We start from the raw sequence: 20,694 nt of genomic DNA, 5'->3' as shown, positions 1-20,694 counted from the left end.
AAGCGTAATGACAGCAGTGCCAGGAGGCTGCTGTAGATGATACTGCTGCTACTTTGGAGCGAGCACCTCATGGAATAACTGATTGTGCTGTTTCTCTGCTCACACTCACTGAGGTGCAAGCCCTGCAGGCCTGTACAGTTTATTACCCATCAGGGCTCTATGCACAGGCTCCCTGCAGCCTGTGACACCTCCTGTCTACACAGGAAAGCACAGCTGTTCCTCCAAGCACCTCAGAACCCTACAGGCAGCAAGGACCTCCTCAGGCACATAACGGAGCACATGCTATGAACACTGTTTATTAGGATGAGGAAGCATAAACTTATTCCATGATGCACAGGGGCATCTTGTAGTCGCACAAGCAGAGGTTGCTGAGACTTGCATAGCTCTGATTCTTGTTCTTACATAATCTCTTGACCTTCTCCTTTCCCAGGGCCTCTGTGCTTTCAAAGTAAAGTAGTCTGGGGAAGGCACTGCCTTCTCCTACTGTCTATGGTTCTTGTCCCTGTGGCACAAGGGTCATTTCTTTTGTGTAAAAACAATTTTACAACTGTTGTGTCTCACCTGAGGAGGAAGAGTTCACATCCTACCTCAGTGGAAGGGAGGTTAAACAAGCCCCACACAATCAATGGCTTTTGTACTCAGGGGACAGCTCAAAGCTCACAGGAAATCAGATCACTACATTCCCAGTGGGCCATTTTTCCAGCAAGCTTTCCACCAGCAGCACTTAATGAGACAGCTCTTCTGCTGTGCCTCACCTGCAGAGGACAGTGAACCTGGACCTCGCACCACTCCAGGCTGCTAGCCATACGCTGCTCTTGTGCTGGCACCTTTATCCTGCCACACCACCTTGTCTCTGGTGCTGAGACCAGATGCTGTGCTACAGCATGTGAAGAATTCCTGCAAAGAGACAATGCCAGAACTTAGGTACAGATTTCACTTCCATGGCAAAATGGCAAGAGGCTTTGGCCAAGAACATGGCTAGTCATCCCTAGCCTCACCCTTGGAAGATGTTTCATTTGAAACTTAAAAATATGGCAGATGAAATAGCACAAGGCAGACAGTAAACATGAGACTTTCACTTGAGGAGACTGAAATTTTGTAAAGAAGTGACAAGCAACTGAAGCCAGGGTGTTCCACTGAGGAGGGTTGTTAATGACAGGCAGATGAGTCAGCCCTGCCACAGACACTTTGCATGCAGAGCAAGGTTACAGGAGTACAGCACCACAACGTAATTTACTTTTGGACTTTGCAACATAACAGATGTTATCGTGCTTTCACCTAGCATGTGATAAGAGCATGCACAGCAGGCAGTAACTACAGAGAAGCTTTCGCTTCCTTAATTACACACCAGTATATTTTTCATCTCTTAAACTGCCCTGGTTCCTTTTTAGGTAAAGCACTCACTGAATTGTTGGGGTAGTGGTGGTGGGTTTATTTCTTCTTTTTACTGTGTAGAGTGCTTTAAGGCACTAAGATCCAGACAGATCAAGTTGCTTATACCAAAAAATAAATGAGATTCTAATATAACAATGAAACATTGTTTAGCTCACCCCAAAACATCCTGAGTCATACTGGTTTAAAAACAAAAATCCTTGCTGTCTGGTGTATCATTCCCAAAGAACCCTCTTCTGGTTCCATCGCACTTAGACACTGTACAGTACCTTGTTAACAACTATCAGGTGGAGTTGGTTACATAAACATATATGCATTTATAGAGCAAATCAGGCATTCACCTTCAAATTTATTTCTGATTTTCAAAGCAGCGTGCTTGCTGAAGTACAAGTAACTCCAAGCTACCAGTGCTTGTAATCTGTGAATCAACTTGATCCATAAATTAAGGAGGGCTCTGAGCTTCTCACAGGCCCAGGTTAAACTCAGTTTGAGCTAAACCTCTGCTTTGAGATGGATTCCAGATTCCTAGGAGTTGAGTTTGGCTTGGTTGTTGCGCTTTTTTCTTTTCAGATATTCTGTCTTCGCCAAAATATTCTCAGCATTTCACCTTCTTGTGAAGCAGTGCTTGAACTGAACTTTCAGATTTGCTGATACTGTTTTCAACTGAACAGCACTCAGACCATGAATTACCACAGAGCCCTATATTTATCCCCATTTTTTACACAAGAAAATGAATTAAGAAGGTTTGCTAGCTTAAAGTAGGCACCCAGTGTACTCAGATTCAGCATTTGCTCCTAAGAGGCCCATGCACATGGTTTTATCCCTGACCAAAGTCAGAGGCTTGGAAAGCAATCACCAAATCTGCATGGCTGGGAAAGAAGAGTTTTAATTTCCTTAGTGAAAGGCTGGCTCAGGAAGTTTTCCGCCTGTTCCAAGACAGCAGGAATTGGACAGCTGTCAGGCTATAGACTAGGGGGTTTTGTTTTCTGGGTTTCATGTATATGTTTATTACTGGCACTTCACAGGGATGGTATTTCATAGCCTCTAGAGTTAGAAAGTGTGTAGGATACGTAGTCAGAGTGCAGGCACTGAAAAACCTCAGCGCAGATCTGTTTTCCCCAGCCCCACCAGAGACGTCTGTGTGACACCAGATAGCTCATTTTACACAAAACATTCCACACCACATAGTCCAGTGACAGGCAGGAAATTAAAAGACTCTACCTTACAATCACAGCGTAGATTTATGAACAGGCACAAGTTAACTTTCAGGTAGCAGCTAAATTCTTGTATTCCCCATATGTATGTAAATACTTGTGTTTAAAATTTCAGTAGTAAACTACATTGGAGTGAAAAACCCCAAAGCCACACCAAAATTTCCCCTCTTTAACACATGGGTATTTCCACATTTACATGCAGCTTACAGGAAGACAGAAGTTCTGCACTCTTAACTTCCTATAAAATGTGAAAAAGACTTCAGAGTAAGTTTTCCACCTACAGACACTTCAGAAATGAAACGTGGTAAATGAGACATGGCATCCACCTAGGAATTACAGCTTTTAAAATGTAAGATGCTGAATAAAAATCTTAAAATCACACTCAACAAAATGGCAATCCTCAAAGCAGATGCAGAACCACAAAATGAGGCATCTGGGCTCCCTTATCATGCACAAAAGTGCTGAGTGTGGACAGCAAAGCTTTGAGGCAGCAGAGGCGCTCTGGAGGTGGCTGTCCAAGGGCATCTCCGGGCTGCCAGGCTTGGGTTCAGTTCTTACTTCTGGCAGAGGTAAGAAGGAGGTTTGGGAGATGAATGACTTCAAAAGCTGGCTCATCGGAGGGTCCCATGGGCCAGAGGATGGATTCACCACAGTCATAGCTGGTAGTGCCATTATCAGTGGTGTTGAGTGACCACACGCCACTACCTCTGTTTGAGTGTCTCCCAGATGGAATGCAGGGGGCTCCCATTTTTCTCTCATACACCCGACAGCTTAGCAAGCTCTTTATGGGGGGGAGACTGGGTGAAGAAAAGAGCTAAAAGAAGTGTTGGAGTCAATGAGTTCCAGCTCAATGCCGAAGTGGAAACCAGTTAGGAGTGCTCTCCCTCAAGGGTTCCTACCAGGACCAATATTAATATCTTCCCCAGTGACACCCACAGCAAGCTTGTAGAGGGCACCAAGCTGAGTGTCCTGGAGGGACAGGATCCATCCACAGGGATGGAAATTCCACACAGAGGAAATGCTCTGAAATTGTGCCAGGGGAGGTTTAGGCTGGAGATCAGGAAAAATTTTCTTCCTGAAAAAGCAGTCATTGGGAACAGGCTGCCCAGGGAAGTGGTGGAGTCACTGTCCCTGGAGCTGTTCCAAGAAATGTGTGGACACGGCACTCCCAGACGTAGTTTAATGGCTATGATCTTACGTTGAAGGTTGCACTTGAAGATCTTGGAGGTCTCTTGCAATCCAAACAATTCTATACCAAGACGAGCGGGCCGGCCGCGCTGACACAGAGCTCTCTCCGAGTCCCCTCGGCGCCCCCTCGCAGCTCACAGGCAGCGCGAACCACCCCGGTCCCGCCCGCCCGCGCCAGACGGTGGCGCCTCCCGATTGGCGGCGGGGCCGTGGGGTGAGCCGCGCGAGGCCGCCGGGAGCTGTAGGCAGAGTGCGGCGGTGCGCGCCCGGCCGGACTGCTGCTCCCGGCGCGCCTCGCGCCGCCCTGTGACAGGGCGGGGGGCAGCGCTGCGGCAGCGGCGCAGCGGGCGCGCAAGAGTCGCTTCGCTGCCTCGGCCCCATTGTGTGGCGCGGCCGCGGCACCCCGGTGCCGCCCGCCATCTTGTGTCGGAGCGTGGGGGTGCTCCGCGCCGGGCCGCCGCGTTCGTCTCGGCCGGAGCCTTCGCGGAAGGAGAGGCCGAGGCTGCGGCCGCCGCCGCCCTCCTGCCAAGAGGGACAGCGGCGGCGGCGGGCAGACTGCACATCGGCCGCGCCCGACCGAGGCCTATCCTGCGTCTCCGCCTCTGCGGGCGGACCCGGGCCTTTCTCCCCGGCCGCTGCTGTTCCCCGAGGAGACAAGAAAGACCCCGGGGCAGATGCTCGGCTCCTTGGAGCCGGACACAGCCACCGCGCCCAGCCGGGGTTGAGGACCACTCTGCGCCGACACCCTCCCCCATCTCCCCGCTCCAGCCCTAAAGCCGATGCCGCCGCTGGACAAACAGCTGCCCGGGCCGGGGGCGTAGCGGTGGGCGCTGCCAGCACCGCTTCCGAGGAGGCGGGCGCCCGCCGCCCACCGGCCGCGGATCAGGAGACCCGAGGGCCAGCCCAGCAGAGCTGCCGCTGCTTCCCGCCCCATCAGGCGAGGGGCAGGAGACCCACCCCGACTGCCGAGCCGCGCCCCGCCCGCCCCAGCCGGCAGGCGAACCGGGCCGCCGCCGCGCACCATGAAGATCAAGGATGCCAAGAAGCCGTGTAAGGCCGCGGGCTGCTGCCGCCGCGCGTTCCGCCACCCAGGCCGAGCCGGGGCAGGCGGCATGGGGACGTGGGGGCTGGTGCGGCGGGAGGTTCTGGTCCGTGAATCCGGGAGCTGCCTGCCGAGACTCCTCTCGCTCCTGTGCGTCCCTTTTCAGTGAGGTTTCAGGGTTCAGGTGATAGTTCAAACTCGTGTTTGCTTTGGAAGGGCTACTCTTTGAAGAGGAAGTAATCAGCTAGGGGAGGGATGGGTGCTGATTTTAGGGAAGGTGGCACTTAGTGTACCAAACACCACCTTAGGCGGCTGCATTTGCTATTTTAAGAGCTAATCAGGCTTTTATTTATTTTTTTAAGGGATAATATTTGCAAATATTTGGATACAAATCTTCCATGGAAGATGAATGCTTCCTTTCAGTAAGCGCAGCTGCAGTAATAACTTCTGTTATTTTGGAGTATCATATTTGGGAGGGCACAGGCATGGTTCAGACTCGGGTAGATGCAAACAAACTGTCTAAGACTACTACTACTAAGGTACTTTTTTGTGGGAAGAGAGAATTGGTTTGAGTAAGTTAGCGTACCTATAAGTGGTGTTTTTCCAGTGTAATATACCCAGCTGTGCAACTCAGCCGGCCTGTCAGACTTAGTCGGGTGTATCTATAGTGAAAGGAATGCAGGTATTACTCAGTGAGGCAGGGTTTTATTTTGTCACCGTACTCAAAAGACTTATATCCAGTGTGAGTTAGTGTGGAAAAGATAGCCAGTTCTAAAGAGCTGGGACTGCTGCTGTTCTCAGTAATATGATGTGTCTGAAGAGCATGGAGCTTATGTATATTGAAAGTGTGTGTATTAAATATATTGTTTGAGCAGTCCAACAAAAAGGAAATCACCAAACGTGTATTAACACAGGAAGTATTGGTGTTCTTTTCCCTGGTGTAATACTTAAAGAATGATACCAAGACCCTGAAGCAGTAATTGGCTCTAAGAGGTTGTAGTGGATTGGCAATTTAAAATGGTGACAGTGTGGCTGCTTCTCGTGCAGCAATGGGATAATGTCAGGAGTGTCTCAGCTGGGCCTCCAACACTTGTTTTCTGTAGTGGAGTTTTAAATAACAATGACAAATACTATAAAAAATTTTAACTGCTTAAATATGCTAAACTTGTAGTTGCACTCTTCCAGTTCATGAACCTGAGCTTGGAGGTTGGTTTTATGATGGGATCCAGAAACAATTTTAACTGCATAAGCAATGGAGGAAAAGAATACAGTGTAAAACTACGTTGTTATTTCATCTTGACTCTTCAATATACTTTGAAGCTGGTGGCTGTTTTAAAGACAGTACCGCTTAGTTTCATAGGCAGTGAACCTCAGATGCATTCTATGGATCTCTGTTCTTGATTAGTCACACTGACTGAATTGGGAGAGCAGCTGTGTGTTTGAAGAGGAGCAGATCCACAAAAGCACTGAAGATGGAGAAGTCCACTGATGTTCAGAGGCTTTAATGCCCAAGTGCTGCTGTCAGTTTGGCCTATATGCTCAAATTGACCTTAAAGCTGAGTTAGGTTCACAATACCACTTGTAGACTGTCTAGTTACAAATTATTTGATGTAGACAGTTGTAGGCTATTGTGAACACTGGCAAAGTGGAATTGCCATCATGAGAGAAAGAACAATTGCACAGAGTGCCATGCCTGTCATAAGAGAGCTGACATGGGAACACCTAGCAAGTTCAGGATTTCTGATGAGGTATGTTGTTCAGACGTGCTGCTTTCAGTCCTCCCTTTCAAATTTTCACCTGGTTAGTGATTTTGCTACTTTGGTGGTGTAAAAACTGTGGGAAATGGGGCTGAACTGGTGGAACATGACTCCTGCGATTGGCTGTCCTGAATGAAAAGGGGCTAGCAAGGCGCCATTTAAATGTCTTTTGCAGCTGCTGGGAGCATTAGAAAGCACAGCAGAAATTCAAATTAGGAAAACCTTGTACTTAGTAGTGTAGGAGTGAAAGCTGGAGGGTTTGTGGAATCTTCCTGTATGGAGGATTCTTAAAAAACGTCAGAGGTCTGCAGTTCATGGCTGGACAGCACTGTAGGTGACCTCATCTGGTGTTGGCAGTTTTCCTGGTAGTGTGAAAGAGAGGCTGGACTAGATGACTTCCAGAGAACCCTTCCAACCAGTTGCATGATAACTCTTCCGAGGAAATGCCGATGGGAAAGAATGGCTGGCTCTTGTAAGAGAAGTTTCCAAAGGTTATTTAGGGGTGGGATGATAAATGGGAGAACAGACTGACTTGCAGGACCTGTGCTATGTAGTATCTATCTAAGGGGAAGAGACAAGTTGCTCCTTTACAGAGAGCTCTTCAGTCTGGAAGGGGTGGGCATGGCAGCCTAGAGGAGGAAAGTGCCACAACATGCTGTGCTCTTCAGAGGAGATGGGGTTCTTCATCTTGTCTCTGGAGTGTAATGAACCACTGAAGGGAAGGCAAAGACTTCTAGTATTTACTGCACAGTGCATGTTACTTTTTAATTGTTTCTTTAAAATAGTTTGAGGAAAATGCCTGTTTCCCTTGAGGTGTATTGAGACATAATAGTGTGTGAAAGTGCATAGTGGAAATTTGCAGAATGCGGAATCAATATAAAGAAAATACTGACTATGGACACGTAGTTGCGGACACAGTGATCCCATGCAGGTTTTGTGTAGTAAAATTCATTAAAAATTCATTTAGGTTGGTGGAGAATCTCTTAAATTGATTATTCTGTTTGTAGAATTTGTTGCCTAGTTTTGTGGTATCCAAGCATTTTGTTACTAGCATTTGAAAGCTGGTAATTACCCCACAGCAGATGTTACAGGCTTTTACTTCACTGCAGTTGAAATATGTGTTTCTTAAAATGGGTTAACACTTGCCAGGCATAGTTCATACTGTGTTTACATCAGAAGGTATTAGGTTAAGCCTCTGCCTGCTGTATCTCACTATAATAAAAACACCAATCCCCAAAGAGATTGCTGCTGGAATGTCAGCAAAAATGAATAGAATGAGCAAGATGGGAGAAGATGAAAGCAGATATATTTTGTATCAGCTTTATGTAGTATACACTTGGATGTGCTAAGTCTAATGAAGAGCAGTTGCAGTAATTGCCCACTGCTAAACGTGGCCTTTCTGTAGTGTGCCAAGAGGTGGCTGAGTGGAATAGTGTGGTGAATACAGTTTGTTGGAGAAGTTCCCATCAGAGGTACGGTGGGATGTGACAGTGCATGTCAGAGTCATTGAATGCAGGATTTGATTCTGTCCAGCCCAAATCTATTTTGAGCTGTCCTTGGGATACTTGAACCAAAAAACTGTTAGAAAACTAGTTAGGCAGATAAACTCTCCTGTGTCTCAAGGGCTAAGGACACTTGATGTGCAGTTTTGCTCTGTAGAGGCTCATAGGGACACATCTGTGTAATATGCACAGCAAAGGCACTTTGCTGCCTAGCCAGCAGGTTAATTCCACTTGATTTAGCAGTTAAACAGCCTTTGACGTGTTTTTTCTTAACTTGTCCCATTGTATGTTATCTGCCTTACACTACAAGCTGGTACAGGGATTAGAGTTCATTTTTAGTCTCCTGTATGCATATGTTTTGGGGAAATACTGAAAGTATACAAATGCCTATGTGTACATAGGGAAAAATGCATTTGGAGAGACTTCAAGATAAGTTTAGTTTGTTTCTGTGTTTATAAACACAAACTGTGTAATAGTTCAGTGTAACCTCTGTAAACTTAACTTGTTTGTTTTGACATTAATTAGATAAGAATTGGGATCAAGGTTAGCTTTGTTAGCTAAGGCTACATACTGAGCTGAATTAAAAGGTAAACTTTGTGCATCAAAACTGATAGCACCGCATACGTTCATATGCTACGGTGGCAGAAGTATATGTAAGCTTTCATGAGATTTCACAATATTTTTTCTTTATTGTATTTGAATCCATTGTAGAATCATGAACTAGAGCATGCTTTGGCAGTTCTTCTCCAAGATGCGTTTATACTTGAAGTGCAAGTCTGATGTCTTAATATATAGGCTTTTTTACAAAGATGACACAAAATCTGGTAGCCTTTTCTCTGTTGTCACTGATGTTGAATTTTTTTTTTTAATTTTATTTTAATTTTGGGGTTTTTTTAGTGCAGAGCTCCCTACTTGAAGTGGGGGTTAGCTACTCTTATTTGAATGTTAGTCCTTGTTAATTTAGTGTAGGCTTAAACCAGGCTCATTTTATTTTCCAGTGGGAAGTATTTTAAAGGTGCTTGTGTTTCAAATGCCATTGCATTCATAGGAATGAGTTTAACAGTAACCTGTTTCTCAGTCTTTAGAAGCTAAGTACAAATAGAGAGTTAAACTGAAGAATCTTATATTTGACTGAATAAAGGGGAAATAATTAAGCCTCTCGAGTATGTATTTCTGCAGCTTTGGTTTCAAAATGTGTGTAAAGTTAAAGTAGTAGTATGAGGTCTGGGTGGAGAACTTTGGATGTCCTCTGCTGTGCTAAAGCAGGATTCACAGGAAAGGAAAACACTTCAACCTTTGTGCTGTATTGGCATGAGGAAGAATTTTTATTGTAATTATTATCCTTTAGCATATAAAGACCTTACATGATAAGATATAAGTAACCTGAAGATTGTTGCCAAGAACTATGCATGCGAAGAGCTTGAGAAATGCAAACACAGGAGAATGAGGCCTCCCTCTGTAGTTCTCAAGGACAATTTCAAAAAACAGCTATCAGCATGAGTTTTCTTACTAGGCAGAATTGGTTCATCAGTACTTGACCACAGCATGTGCCAGCGCTTTTCCCATGTGGGAAGTGCTTTTCTACATTGCACGAAGCAGTTCTAGAGAATCCTCTTAAATGACGTTATTTTTTAACTGAGCAGTTTGTCTTTCAAAGTTAGCATCACAGCAGGTACAGAACAATCCATTGCTTTATGATGGCAAAGTTTCCTGTTTGCACTGTCGATGCAGGGACCACAATAGCTCCTGGCAGAGCTGGGAGTGAAAGAAAGTCTGGATTTGGTATTAAGGAGGTTGGATATTGTTCTACTCCTCTTGCTGTCCTATCCAGACAGTTCAGTTTAGCGTGAAGTATCATGTTAAACCACCAGAGTTTTGATTTCCCAGTTCGTGTTCTACTTCGCATATTTAATTCTTCTCATATAATAAAAATCTATATTATATGTATTCTTAAATAGAGCCTAGCTTGACTTCCTAAAAGCAGCATTCAAGTTTGTGAAGTATTTTTATAGTCTATCCAAGGCAATTGGGCTTGTTCAGTAAAAAGCTTGATTCCTGCTTTTCTTTTTTCAAATTGCAGCTGACCTTTGCAGAGGGGAGCCGAACTGGGGAAAAACAGGGTGCTGATTTGTTTTGTGAAGAGCAGTTAAATTCTTGGCAAGGAATACTTCTGAGCTGTGTATCACTTTTTGTAGAGTGTACTTTGCAATAAGAACAGTTGTATTGAGGAAGAGCTGAGAAAAATCTTTTAATTACTAAATCCACATAAACTGCATAAAGGGAAAAAAAAATTAACACATTGAAGCTGCAAAATGATGGTTACAGCTGTGCAAGTCCTCAAGCCTCCTATCTTCAGAGCTATAAGCTTGGAACAGAGGTGCAGTTGGTACTGGTCTCATCCAGGCAAGTTTCTTTAACTATGCCTGCTGTGAGGATCAAGATGATGGCTGGGGATACTTTTGATTTTTGAAAAATCAAAAGATTATGCTGCTGTCATTCTGCTCCTAAGTACATCAGTCAAAGATCCTTGACCCTCAGATAAAAGTATAAATCCACTTTTTATAGAATATTTATGTATTCTCAGCCCAAAGTACCTGACATGCTATTTTCCAGTTGTTACAAGACAACTTTCAAATAGAAAATTACTCTTTTTTTTTTTTTCTTTTTTCATGGATTTGAAAGACTACCAGCTATGAATGTTGGTATATATGCTGCAAATACCATATGTAAGATTGAAAGCTCTCATGCCTCAAACATGCCTCAAAGAGTAGCAACATCACCTTAAGCAGGGCACTTACGAATATGTAAAGTAATGCACATATTCCTTGTACACATGGCATGACTTAAAGTAGAGGTGTCATCTTCAGACATTACCACGATTAGCCTAGCTGCTTTTCTGGAGGGGAAGCCTTGTGGGAGACTCGAGTGTGCTCTCCATAGTATGTTTTCTGAGTAGTTGTCCTGCATCTCCCTGTGACCTTATCACTCTTTCAGTAAATGTAAGAGGAACTGGTGTTTTCACATGAGTTCCCATTTCCTCCATTCCCCCTGCATCCAGAGAGGATGGATCCTGAGTCAAGATCTGCCCAAAGCAATCTGGTTTGAAGGCTGCTTTCAATAAGAAGGAAGAAGGAAGTTCTTCACCATGAGAGTGGTGAAGCCCTGGAATGGGTTGTCCAGGGAGGTGGTTGGGGCGCCATCCCTGGAGGTGTTTAAGCCCAGGCTGGACAAGCCTCTGGCCAGCCTGATCTAGTGGGGGGTGTCCCTGCCCATGGCAGGGGCGTTGGAACTAGATGATCCTTGTGGTCCCTTCCAACCCTCACTGATACTATGATACTAAGTGGAAGTCACTGTGCTAAACTGTTATTTTAGGAGTGAAGGTTATTTTAATCCTTAGTTCTAAAAAAAAAAAAAAAAAAGGGGGGGGAGAAAAAGGAAAAAAAAAGTGATGAATTTTGTATGAGTTGGTGTGAAAGATGTTATGGTTTGGAGCATTCTTAGTTGGGCTTTCTGAGCACATGTGACAGCATTTAAATGTGAACAGATTGGCTCATTTTTACATTCCTGCCTGTGGCCAGCAGGATTTTCTGTTGTTCCTGTGAGGACTTCTTTGATGTTTGTTTCCTTGTTGAAAAGTAAAGTGTTGCTTTTGTATTAAGTTACATGTAATCAATCGATTCTTGTATCTTTACAGCTTTTCCGTGGTTTGGCATGGACATTGGGGGAACTTTGGTGAAACTTGCCTATTTTGAACCTATTGATATCACTGCAGAGGAAGAGCAGGAGGAAGTTGAAAGCTTGAAGAGCATTCGCAAATACCTGACTTCCAATGTAGCCTATGGATCCACTGGCATTCGAGATGTCCACCTTGAGCTGAAAGACTTAACAATTTTTGCTCGAAGAGGAAACCTGCACTTTATTCGATTCCCAACTTATGATTTGCCTACTTTTATCCAAATGGGAAGAAATAAAAACTTTTCAACACTGCATACGGTGCTCTGTGCCACTGGTGGTGGTGCTTACAAGTTTGAAGAAGACTTTCGCACAGTAGGTAGCCTATCTTTCCTCCTGCTGAGCCTGATGCTGAAAGCATTGCTTGAGCAGTGCTTCGAAAAACTATGTAATGCTCCCAAAATATTAGTAATTTTTTTTTTCCAATCTTAAGTAAGGTAATCTAGGAATGTGCTTTCTAATATCATAATAAACATTAATATCTAATGCTAACAGCTAATTAGAAACTTACATTAATACAGTGAAATGCAGGACACGTTTGTGGAAGTTAAGTGTTTCCTAATCTCTTCTATGTGATGAGAAATGTGCTTTAGCTGCTGAGGTGCTTGAGTCACTTTGGATTTTCTTTCCTGAGCAGTCTTTGATAGCTTTTCAGTTTTTGTGGATGGAGTTATTAATTGTGTGACATCACATGTATCTCAAAGATTCTTTCAACTGCAGAGTGGTTTGGAATTTTACTGAGGGATTTTGACTCTTCCACTGATGATCAAAATTAATCATTTGTTTAGATGTAATTGCTACCTGAAGGTAGTTGGTACTGAGAATCTTACCACAATATCCACTGTGCACGTCCTACCTATTTTTAAAGTGGCTGCAGACAGCTTGCACTTCTGGAGACAAGATGACTTTCAAAAGGTCTCTTCCAACCTCTGCACTTCTGCGATTCTATGTTTGGTTTCAAAAATATGTTTGTATTTTCATTCTGGTGCCACTCTTGTGTTGAGCTGGTACATACGTTTGTGGGGGAGAGTCACCATTTGTGCAGTAGAACTAATTCATTATTTAAAGCCCCATAGGTCTAGTTAATGTTGAAACAGTTCCCTGATCTGCAGTTCCCTGGAGCTTCACAATTGTGCCATGGCAAAAAAAGCTGAGGGGACCTCAGGGAAGGACTGGCAGTACTGTCACTGGGCACTGTTGTCAATCTAGATCTGATTGTATGACTTCATATTCTGATGCAGGCTGCTTTCTAAATGTGAGCTCACCTGATTCAGAGAAAGACTTTATGGGTGTGTTCTTTCTTGGATTACCTGCCCCACTGGGCACTCCTAACTGTTGGAACTCCCTGCTGCACTAAGGGAGAGAGCCCAGCGGATTAAGTGGATTAAGTATGGCGTGAAATTACAGCCTTCCTGGAAGTCACAGCACCTGTTAAATTGTCTCTGCTTTATAAGAACAGCAACTTAAATGTCACATGCAAAACTGTGGAAGAACTGTAATGAGGGTTTAGTCCAGTCAAATTTCTGATCTATGGTTTCCTTGTGGTCCTTGCAGTGTTAGTATAGTTGCAGGGATAGTTAATTGAATGCTATTGAAGTTTTTATTTGCATCTTAAAAATGACAGTTTGACTTCTAAGATGGGGAGGAAACCCACAAAACTTGAAAAGATGTGCAGATGTGTGAGCTTTGCTAAGATTACCCTCAATGGGGCCTCAGGGTATTTGGTGATGTTTTCCTGATTTAGATTGATGAAAAATGTTGCTATTTTTTCAGTGGATTAATCTCCAAAGATATCCTGGTGCTTACCAAAGCAGATGCTCATACTGCCTGTGTGTTCTTGATTCAAGTCTGAGATCTAGTTTTATAGTCAGAATAATTTGCTAGGTGATGCATTCAGAATTTACTTCTGAACTCTTTGACTTTATAATGGGATGGAAGTCCCTCAATTAGTACCTGAGATAGCTTCTTAAAGTTACACAGTACAAATATACTTACAAATTTGTAGCACATTTAAGCAATGCTAGAACATGGTGACACTTTTTTCTTTTTTAACACAGATTGGAAACCTCCAGCTGCACAAACTGGATGAGCTTGACTGCCTTGTCAAAGGCTTACTGTACATAGACTCTGTCAGTTTCAATGGCCAGGCAGAGTGCTATTATTTTGAAAATGCCTCAGATCCTGAGAGATGCCAAAAGATGCCTTTTAACCTGGATGATCCGTACCCATTGCTGGTTGTTAACATTGGTTCAGGAGTCAGCATTTTATCAGTCCATTCCAAAGACAACTATAAAAGAGTAACTGGAACAAGGTAACTTAAAAACTTAAGTTAATGTTGTTACTTTACAGAACAATGAGCCTTCTGTTTTCAAAGTGCTTCCTTTCCCTGACTCCTCCTGCTTAGCCCTTCTCTCACTCTCTTGTATAGAAAAGTACTTTGTCTTTAATTTACAGCTGCATTCATTGAAGCCATAGATCTGTTGAGATGTAATTAGCATCTTACCTATCAACTTATAAGTGCTAGAAGTGCTCCACAGTGAGAGTTTTGTAGGTTTTTGTCTTCAAGTTTTGACAATGTTCCATGAGCCTGTGTTTCTCTTGCTCCTTAATAATAAATCTGTCCACTCATGATGTCCAGTAAATGATCAGTGACATGGTGTGGATACTTAGGGAGTTTGCCTGTGATTAAAACTTGCTTAGATTTTGAGAGTTTTTATCTACTAGCTCTTACTGTAGGGTCAGCTTCTTGTAGTGAACCTGGAACATACAAGCAAACAGCTTGGTAACTAAGTCAGAGGGCTTTATTTGTTTATTTTGTTAGACATAAGAATCTTTGTGAGGAAATACTATTTAAAAGCAATTAGTCATCTTTCTTCTTAGTCTAGGTGGAGGGACCTTTCTTGGTCTATGCAGTTTGTTGACAGGCTGTGAAAGTTTTGAGGAAGCTCTGGAAATGGCATCTAAAGGAGACAGCACACATGCTGACAAGCTGGTTCGAGACATTTATGGAGGAGACTATGAAAGATTTGGCTTGCCAGGATGGGCTGTAGCATCAAGGTAAGAAAGATCTTTGTTGGCTCTTTTGCTGGTTTAGGGGCCTTCAAAAGCAAGATTTAGAGCTATTAAAACAGAAAACAGATATTTGCAAATGTTTATTGTAGTAGTTACATTTTTGTACTAAAAGGACATCCCAGATTTCCTGAAGATTTCAAGCCACATCCAACTGTGTGTGTCATACAGAGCTTTACATGAGTCAGAGAATGCAAGGTAATCACAGGAGTGAAGAGAACAAAGTGCAGAGAGGAAACAAAGCTAGTTACTTTTTAGCTTAAAATCTTTTAGCAGGCTGGTTGTCCAGGGGAAAGGTGAATGGAAGGTGGCGTTTGTGTTGCTCTTACAGTGACATCTCTTAATTTATTTCTTTGAAGACTGCTTTTTTGATAAGTGATTGTCAGTACATGCACCTGACACAATGCTTTAACTGCTTTTCTCACAAAGGATGCTGAACAGTTTGTAGCATGAGAATGGATTCTTTTACTGCCAATGACAGGATTTTTGTCATAGCTGCAAGTTTTATTTCCATCGGGGAAGATTACTGGTGATAAGTGTGAGAAGAATAAACTTCAGGAGTGAAACTAATATGTGCATAAGAGAGTTCATTAAATTTTTGCCCTTATTTGGTAGTAAAAGATCTTATTTCACAGTAACTTAATTCTTCACCTGCTCCAGCCAGCTGAGTCCACGTCTCTTGCAAGAGCATATACAGAGAGGTTTTAATATGAGCAAAATTTACCCTTTTAGTCAATCCATCTTAACTCACTGTGTAGGTACTTTTTGTTCTCTTTCACTTTTTAAGACCCTTAGGATCTTTAATGGGTGTTCGAGTTTTAGAGTATCAGGATTCTAGCTCTTTGAGCTGACTTAGATACGGCACAAAGTCCGTACTGGTAAAATGTGTAAGTTATGGATTCTTGTCTTGTTTTATTTATAATTCATTAAGGCGTTACCTACTGCACATTGTAATTGAAATGCCCTTCTAATCTAGAACTGTTCAGTTATACAATCTAAATTTCAGTCAGTCAGCTGTTTATTTTCATTTTTTGAGGATTGCATTACATCATAAAACCATTCAGCTCATTTCTGGTTTACTTCTGCTTTGAGAACAGAAGATTGGACAGATACTGTGAGTGAGGAAGAAAGCATGGAGCTGGAGGATTCACCAGTCAGACTTAGCTGTTCACTTAACTTAACAGTAACTAGGTATGCAGAGTAGTCTTGCCTGAGAATTAAGACTACTTTTTGCTGTAGATGCTTCTTCATGGAAGTCAAACAAAAATACTTCATTGGGGGCCATGATTGTTACAAGACTGTTTCCTGTGAAGTAATAAATACACACATTGTAGTTTCAGTTGTCAAATTACTGCATTTAATGTAGACTTAAAAAGGGAGTTAAGAACCAGTATGGGGCTTAAGTTCTGTTACAGCATAAAAAATAAATTCTGAAATTACTTCAAATACTTTTGAATCACTTTGTACTTAACATATTTTCCTATTCTAGTTTTGGGAATATGATCTACAAAGAGAAGAGAGAGTCTGTTAGTAAAGAAGATCTTGCAAGAGCCATATTGGTCACCATCACCAATAACATTGGGTCTATTGCCCGGATGTGTGCAGTAAATGAGGTAAAAAAGCTTCTGACAAGGAAGTTATCAATCTATAGTCATGAGACTTCACTCTTTTTTTGACACCTGTTGAATTACTGGTGGATATAGAGACGCTTCTCTGCCATCTTGTGTTTCTCAAATCTCCACTAAACAGAACCAGTATGCATTCAGTTTCAATAAGATTAGCATGGACAGCCAGGAATACTGAATTTAGGCTTGGAAGATAAAAATGTCTGGGCACCAGAGATTCCCTCATTAATTATGAAAAAATCTTTGAAGAAAATGAGGTTTAATAATAGCTTTCTGTAAGAAGACTGGGGGTAACTGTTATGTAGAGCTCTGCTTAAAATCCCCTGAGGTGAAATATCAATGACCATGTTAGTTGCAGCAACTCTCCTTTTGCTTAAGAGCCAGACTAAACATAATTTTCTGGTTTTAATGCTACAAGTTCTCCCTCAGTTCCCTTCTTATATGTGTCTTGAAGAAGAAAGTTAGTTTTATGGGTATTAAATTTATTTTGGCTTTTTGCTTTGCTACCAAGCTTGGTAACAAAACAGGCAAAATGCAGGTGAAGTAGAAAGTACATGCTAGTTGTCTGAGGCAAATGTATGCAGTTTATATTTAAGGTAAATGAGTACAATTCAGAACTTGGAATAAAGCTGATTTGTGCAGTTTACAAGTTCTTTTGGTCTAATTCCAACTGTGTCATAGAACTACAAATCGCAAGAAATAGTCACTAGTGATGTGCAAACATAGTATCTTGAACTGATGTATAAAGATAAAATGAATTTAATTATTTTAGCTTTCGGCTATAAAGCTGAATTGTGTTTGAGTGCCTTAACAGTCTACTTGCTGTATCTTCACTGTGAACTATTCAAGATGGTGAAGAGAGTTGTACATTGGTCATTTGACTACAGCTTGAATTGTAAAATTAGTGTTTGTAACAACTTGGATAGGAGTGTCAATCTAACATAATAAAGCCCTAAAGCATTATATTAAGCACTAACACAATTTTTCTTTGTTTCTTGCTGTCATACTATTAACCCAATGTTTCAGGTTATTTTCACCTTGTGTTGGATTTATTTCAGTGAATGGGGAAAACTTAATGAATTTAACTTTTTTATATTTCACTTGATTAAAATTTACAGCTCACTTATAGTATTTAAGTCTTAGTCTAATGTTATGCTGATGTGTGTCAGGGTCTGAAGATGAAAGGAACTTGTTATGTCTTACTGTCTTCGGCTTCTTTACAGTGCTGCCTTGTTGCATATGGATCAAGCAGCATTGTACAGGGCTATGAAGGCATTGAGTCTTCTCCACCAAACAGAAGTATTTTTATTTAATTTCACTTTTAGCTGGGCTGTTTCTGTGGCTTAATTACTGAAAAGGCTCACTTTATTTCTCTGTAAATCAAGTCCTTTAATTCTTGAGGGTTGCGTGGGAGTTTTTTGTTTTGTTTTCTCCAAATATGCTGTGTTTTTAAATTTTGGATCCATGTTTCAACTGGAAGTTGTTTTGGGGAGTTTTTTCCTTGCTCTGGACATTGAGTTCTTTGTTAGCTGAAATTTTCAAAGCTTTGTTAAACAGCAAAAAGACGTAATCCTTTGCTGGTTTTCTCTCTTCTTTTCAGAAAATAAACAGAGTTGTGTTTGTTGGCAATTTTTTACGTGTGAATACTTTGTCAATGAAGCTTCTTGCGTATGCACTGGATTACTGGTCAAAAGGCCAGCTGAAGGCCTTGTTCCTAGAACATGAGGTACGTTATGGCTCACTTCTCTGTATGCACAGTTGTACCATCAATCAAACTTGCATTTATTGAGTAGCTCTCCTAAGTGTGGTATCATGAGATGCCAAGAACTCAGTAAACATTGAAAAGGAGGCTTCTCTTACTGTATTGGTACTCTGGGCACAGCTTTCTCTGTTAGGGAAGTACTTCAGTCACTTTGGGCTATCTTGGTTCACACTATAGATCTTTGGAAAGGGACAAGAAAATGTTAAGCTCTGTATGAAAGTTTAACAGTCTTTCCTGGGGTTTGGGTGAAAACAATAGTAGGTATTGTATTTCAGAGGATTATAGAGATCTGAAGCACAGGCCTTTGAAATACTTACATTGTTCTTAACTGAGCTTGAGCAATATCCTGAAAGTCAAGACTGCTACTTGAACCTGAAATATTTTTTTGTTTCTTTTGAACAGGGATACTTTGGAGCTGTTGGTGCTCTTCTTGGGCTGCCAAATTTCAGTTGAGATACCAGATGTCACTACACTGAACTATTTTCTGCCTGAATGACACTTGTTTATGGCTGTGGGAACTAAATCTGGGGAGGGAGAAGAAAATAGCAGATTTTCTGTAACCATTCTCAAAGTGATTAGCTACTGAACATTGCCATTATAAGGAAGAGGGTTTCAAGTCTGTTGGGCATTGAAAAATGAACTGTTCAGGGATATCGTTTATGTTGTGTGGCACATGTAGCCAATATTAAACTTTTTGATATGCAGTACATCCTCTGAAACAAGCTTCCAAAAGAAGGAATGGCCAGACCTTTAAGTGTTCAATGTGGAAAGACTGCAATTTTACACCTGAGGCTCAAGGCCCATCAGATTGGTAGAATGAAAAATTATTTGCATTAGTCATACTGTATTATGAGCACAATTTCTTGTGTGTGCTTACAGAAAACAACTTGAAAATCAGTAAGGTACTGTCTGCAAGATGAGGAAAATGTAGACAATTGCTTCCCACAGTGAGAATAGTCATTATTTTATGTGGGAAGAATAGAAACACAAAAAATCGGCCAAAGTAGCAGATTAAGCAGTGAAGATGTTCACTTGCCCTTTTTATTTATTTTACAATGCTGCAGATACTTTGGAAGGTTCCTCTGTCTTTGGGTAAATTGGGAAACTATTGTCATGATTAATGAAGGCATATTTCAGGGTTGGGGTTTATTTAGATTTTGGGTTCATTTGTTGGGTTGGGTTTTTTTGAGGACATGACTACCAAAATGCCTCCTGGTTGTCTTTTAGTGTCTCTCTTACAAATTCTGATATTGTTTGTACAAGTGGCACAAAGCCCTAGGGAAATGAAGAAATCCTTCTAGAATAGACTAAATACAATTCCAATGCTTTGGCTCATTTCTGTGAAGATTTGGAAAAATTTTTGCCCCGTCCTACTAATTTGATTCCTCCTTAATTTTACGAGTTGATCAGAATCTAATTAGATGTTGAAAATGAAAGGTCGTTAGCTTGCTTTTGGTTTGGAAGCTTGTTTTTGAAAGTTGAGGACAGCATCAGAGTTTGTATTGCAACACCCAGTGGACCAATAGTTCATGTACTTGCAATATGAAACCACTCATCAAATTGTGGCCTTGGGATAAAATCCATGCTCTGGAACTGGTCTTTGGGGGTTTCTCTACACTTTAAAGTTGTGATTATTGTAATAAGTTCAGTTCTACAACCAGGGCACGAGTTCTTAAACTTGTAAGACACAGTCATTAGCTATATGACTATGGACTATAAATTACTACCTAATTTCTGATACAGTTTTAAAGGCAAATATTTCGTATAATTGCATGAGGACAACCAGACTAGAACACATTCATATCCTGGGTTTTGGGGTATTTTTGAAACTACTCACTTGAGTATACCACAGCATGGCTGTGTGCCATCAGCAGATACATCCACCTAGTGTGTTAGAAACCTCTGTGTGCTATTTTCAGTCTTCTTTCTTTTCTTAACATTAAAAGCCCCATAGTAACATCATGGGGTTTAAAAAAAAAAAACACCAAAATTAAAACAAATTGTGCTCCTTTAAAAGGGATTTCACTTAGAGTAGCCAGTTCATTAAGCCTGATGCCAATCACAAATGCAGTTCCATTGATTGTTGCTTTGCCTGGTACTCGTATTACGTTTTCATTGTACTTTCTTTGTTTCATTTAAGATCCTAAAAAAACCAATCAAACAAAATAAAAACCCCAACTACCAAACCAAAAAAAAAAAAAAAAAGGCAAATTTCACTCAAAGTTTAACTGATGTAATGCTAAATCAGAGCAGGGGGGTTATAGAATGTCTTTATAAATGCTGTATACTGTTCCTTTGAAATTACAATCAACCATAGAAAGTAACGTATATTTGGTTATAAAACTTCAGAAATACTTCATTTTCTGAAGGTTCTGACATTCCCTTGAAATTCTTGCAAAACCAACGGTGTG

At 41.7% G+C, this 20,694-nt stretch overlaps 1 protein-coding gene across 1 annotated transcript; it reads left to right on the top strand.

The window, feature by feature from the left end:
• The first annotated feature begins 4,549 nt into the window (after window positions 1-4,549).
• PANK3 (pantothenate kinase 3) lies at window positions 4,550-19,659 on the top strand. The gene is made up of 7 exons (XM_009899186.2): window positions 4,550-4,844; window positions 11,790-12,142; window positions 13,885-14,138; window positions 14,708-14,884; window positions 16,386-16,509; window positions 18,122-18,247; window positions 18,686-19,659. Exons 1-7 carry the CDS (start codon window positions 4,817-4,819, stop codon window positions 18,734-18,736), a joined length of 1,113 nt encoding a protein of 370 aa, XP_009897488.2. The 5' UTR covers window positions 4,550-4,816; the 3' UTR covers window positions 18,737-19,659.
• The last annotated feature ends 1,035 nt before the right edge of the window (window positions 19,660-20,694 follow it).

Source organism: Dryobates pubescens, chromosome 16 (genome assembly GCF_014839835.1).
Source record: "Dryobates pubescens isolate bDryPub1 chromosome 16, bDryPub1.pri, whole genome shotgun sequence".
In the NCBI taxonomy this organism is placed as follows: Eukaryota; Metazoa; Chordata; class Aves; order Piciformes; family Picidae; genus Dryobates; species Dryobates pubescens.
The sequence above is the reverse complement of the archived record's forward strand: the minus strand, read 5'-3'. Positions and strand labels throughout refer to the sequence as shown.

What these genes read in the sequence shown, in the direction of transcription:
- PANK3 (XM_009899186.2), top strand. Translation starts at nt 4,817, where the DNA reads ATGAAGATCAAGGATGCCAAGAAGCCGT. An exon ending in GGATGTGTGCAGTAAATGAG is followed by an intron (nt 16,510 to 18,121) that starts GTAAAAAAGCTT and finishes TCTTCTTTTCAG; the next exon opens with AAAATAAACAGAGTTGTGTT. An exon ending in CCTTGTTCCTAGAACATGAG is followed by an intron (nt 18,248 to 18,685) that starts GTACGTTATGGC and finishes TCTTTTGAACAG; the next exon opens with GGATACTTTGGAGCTGTTGG.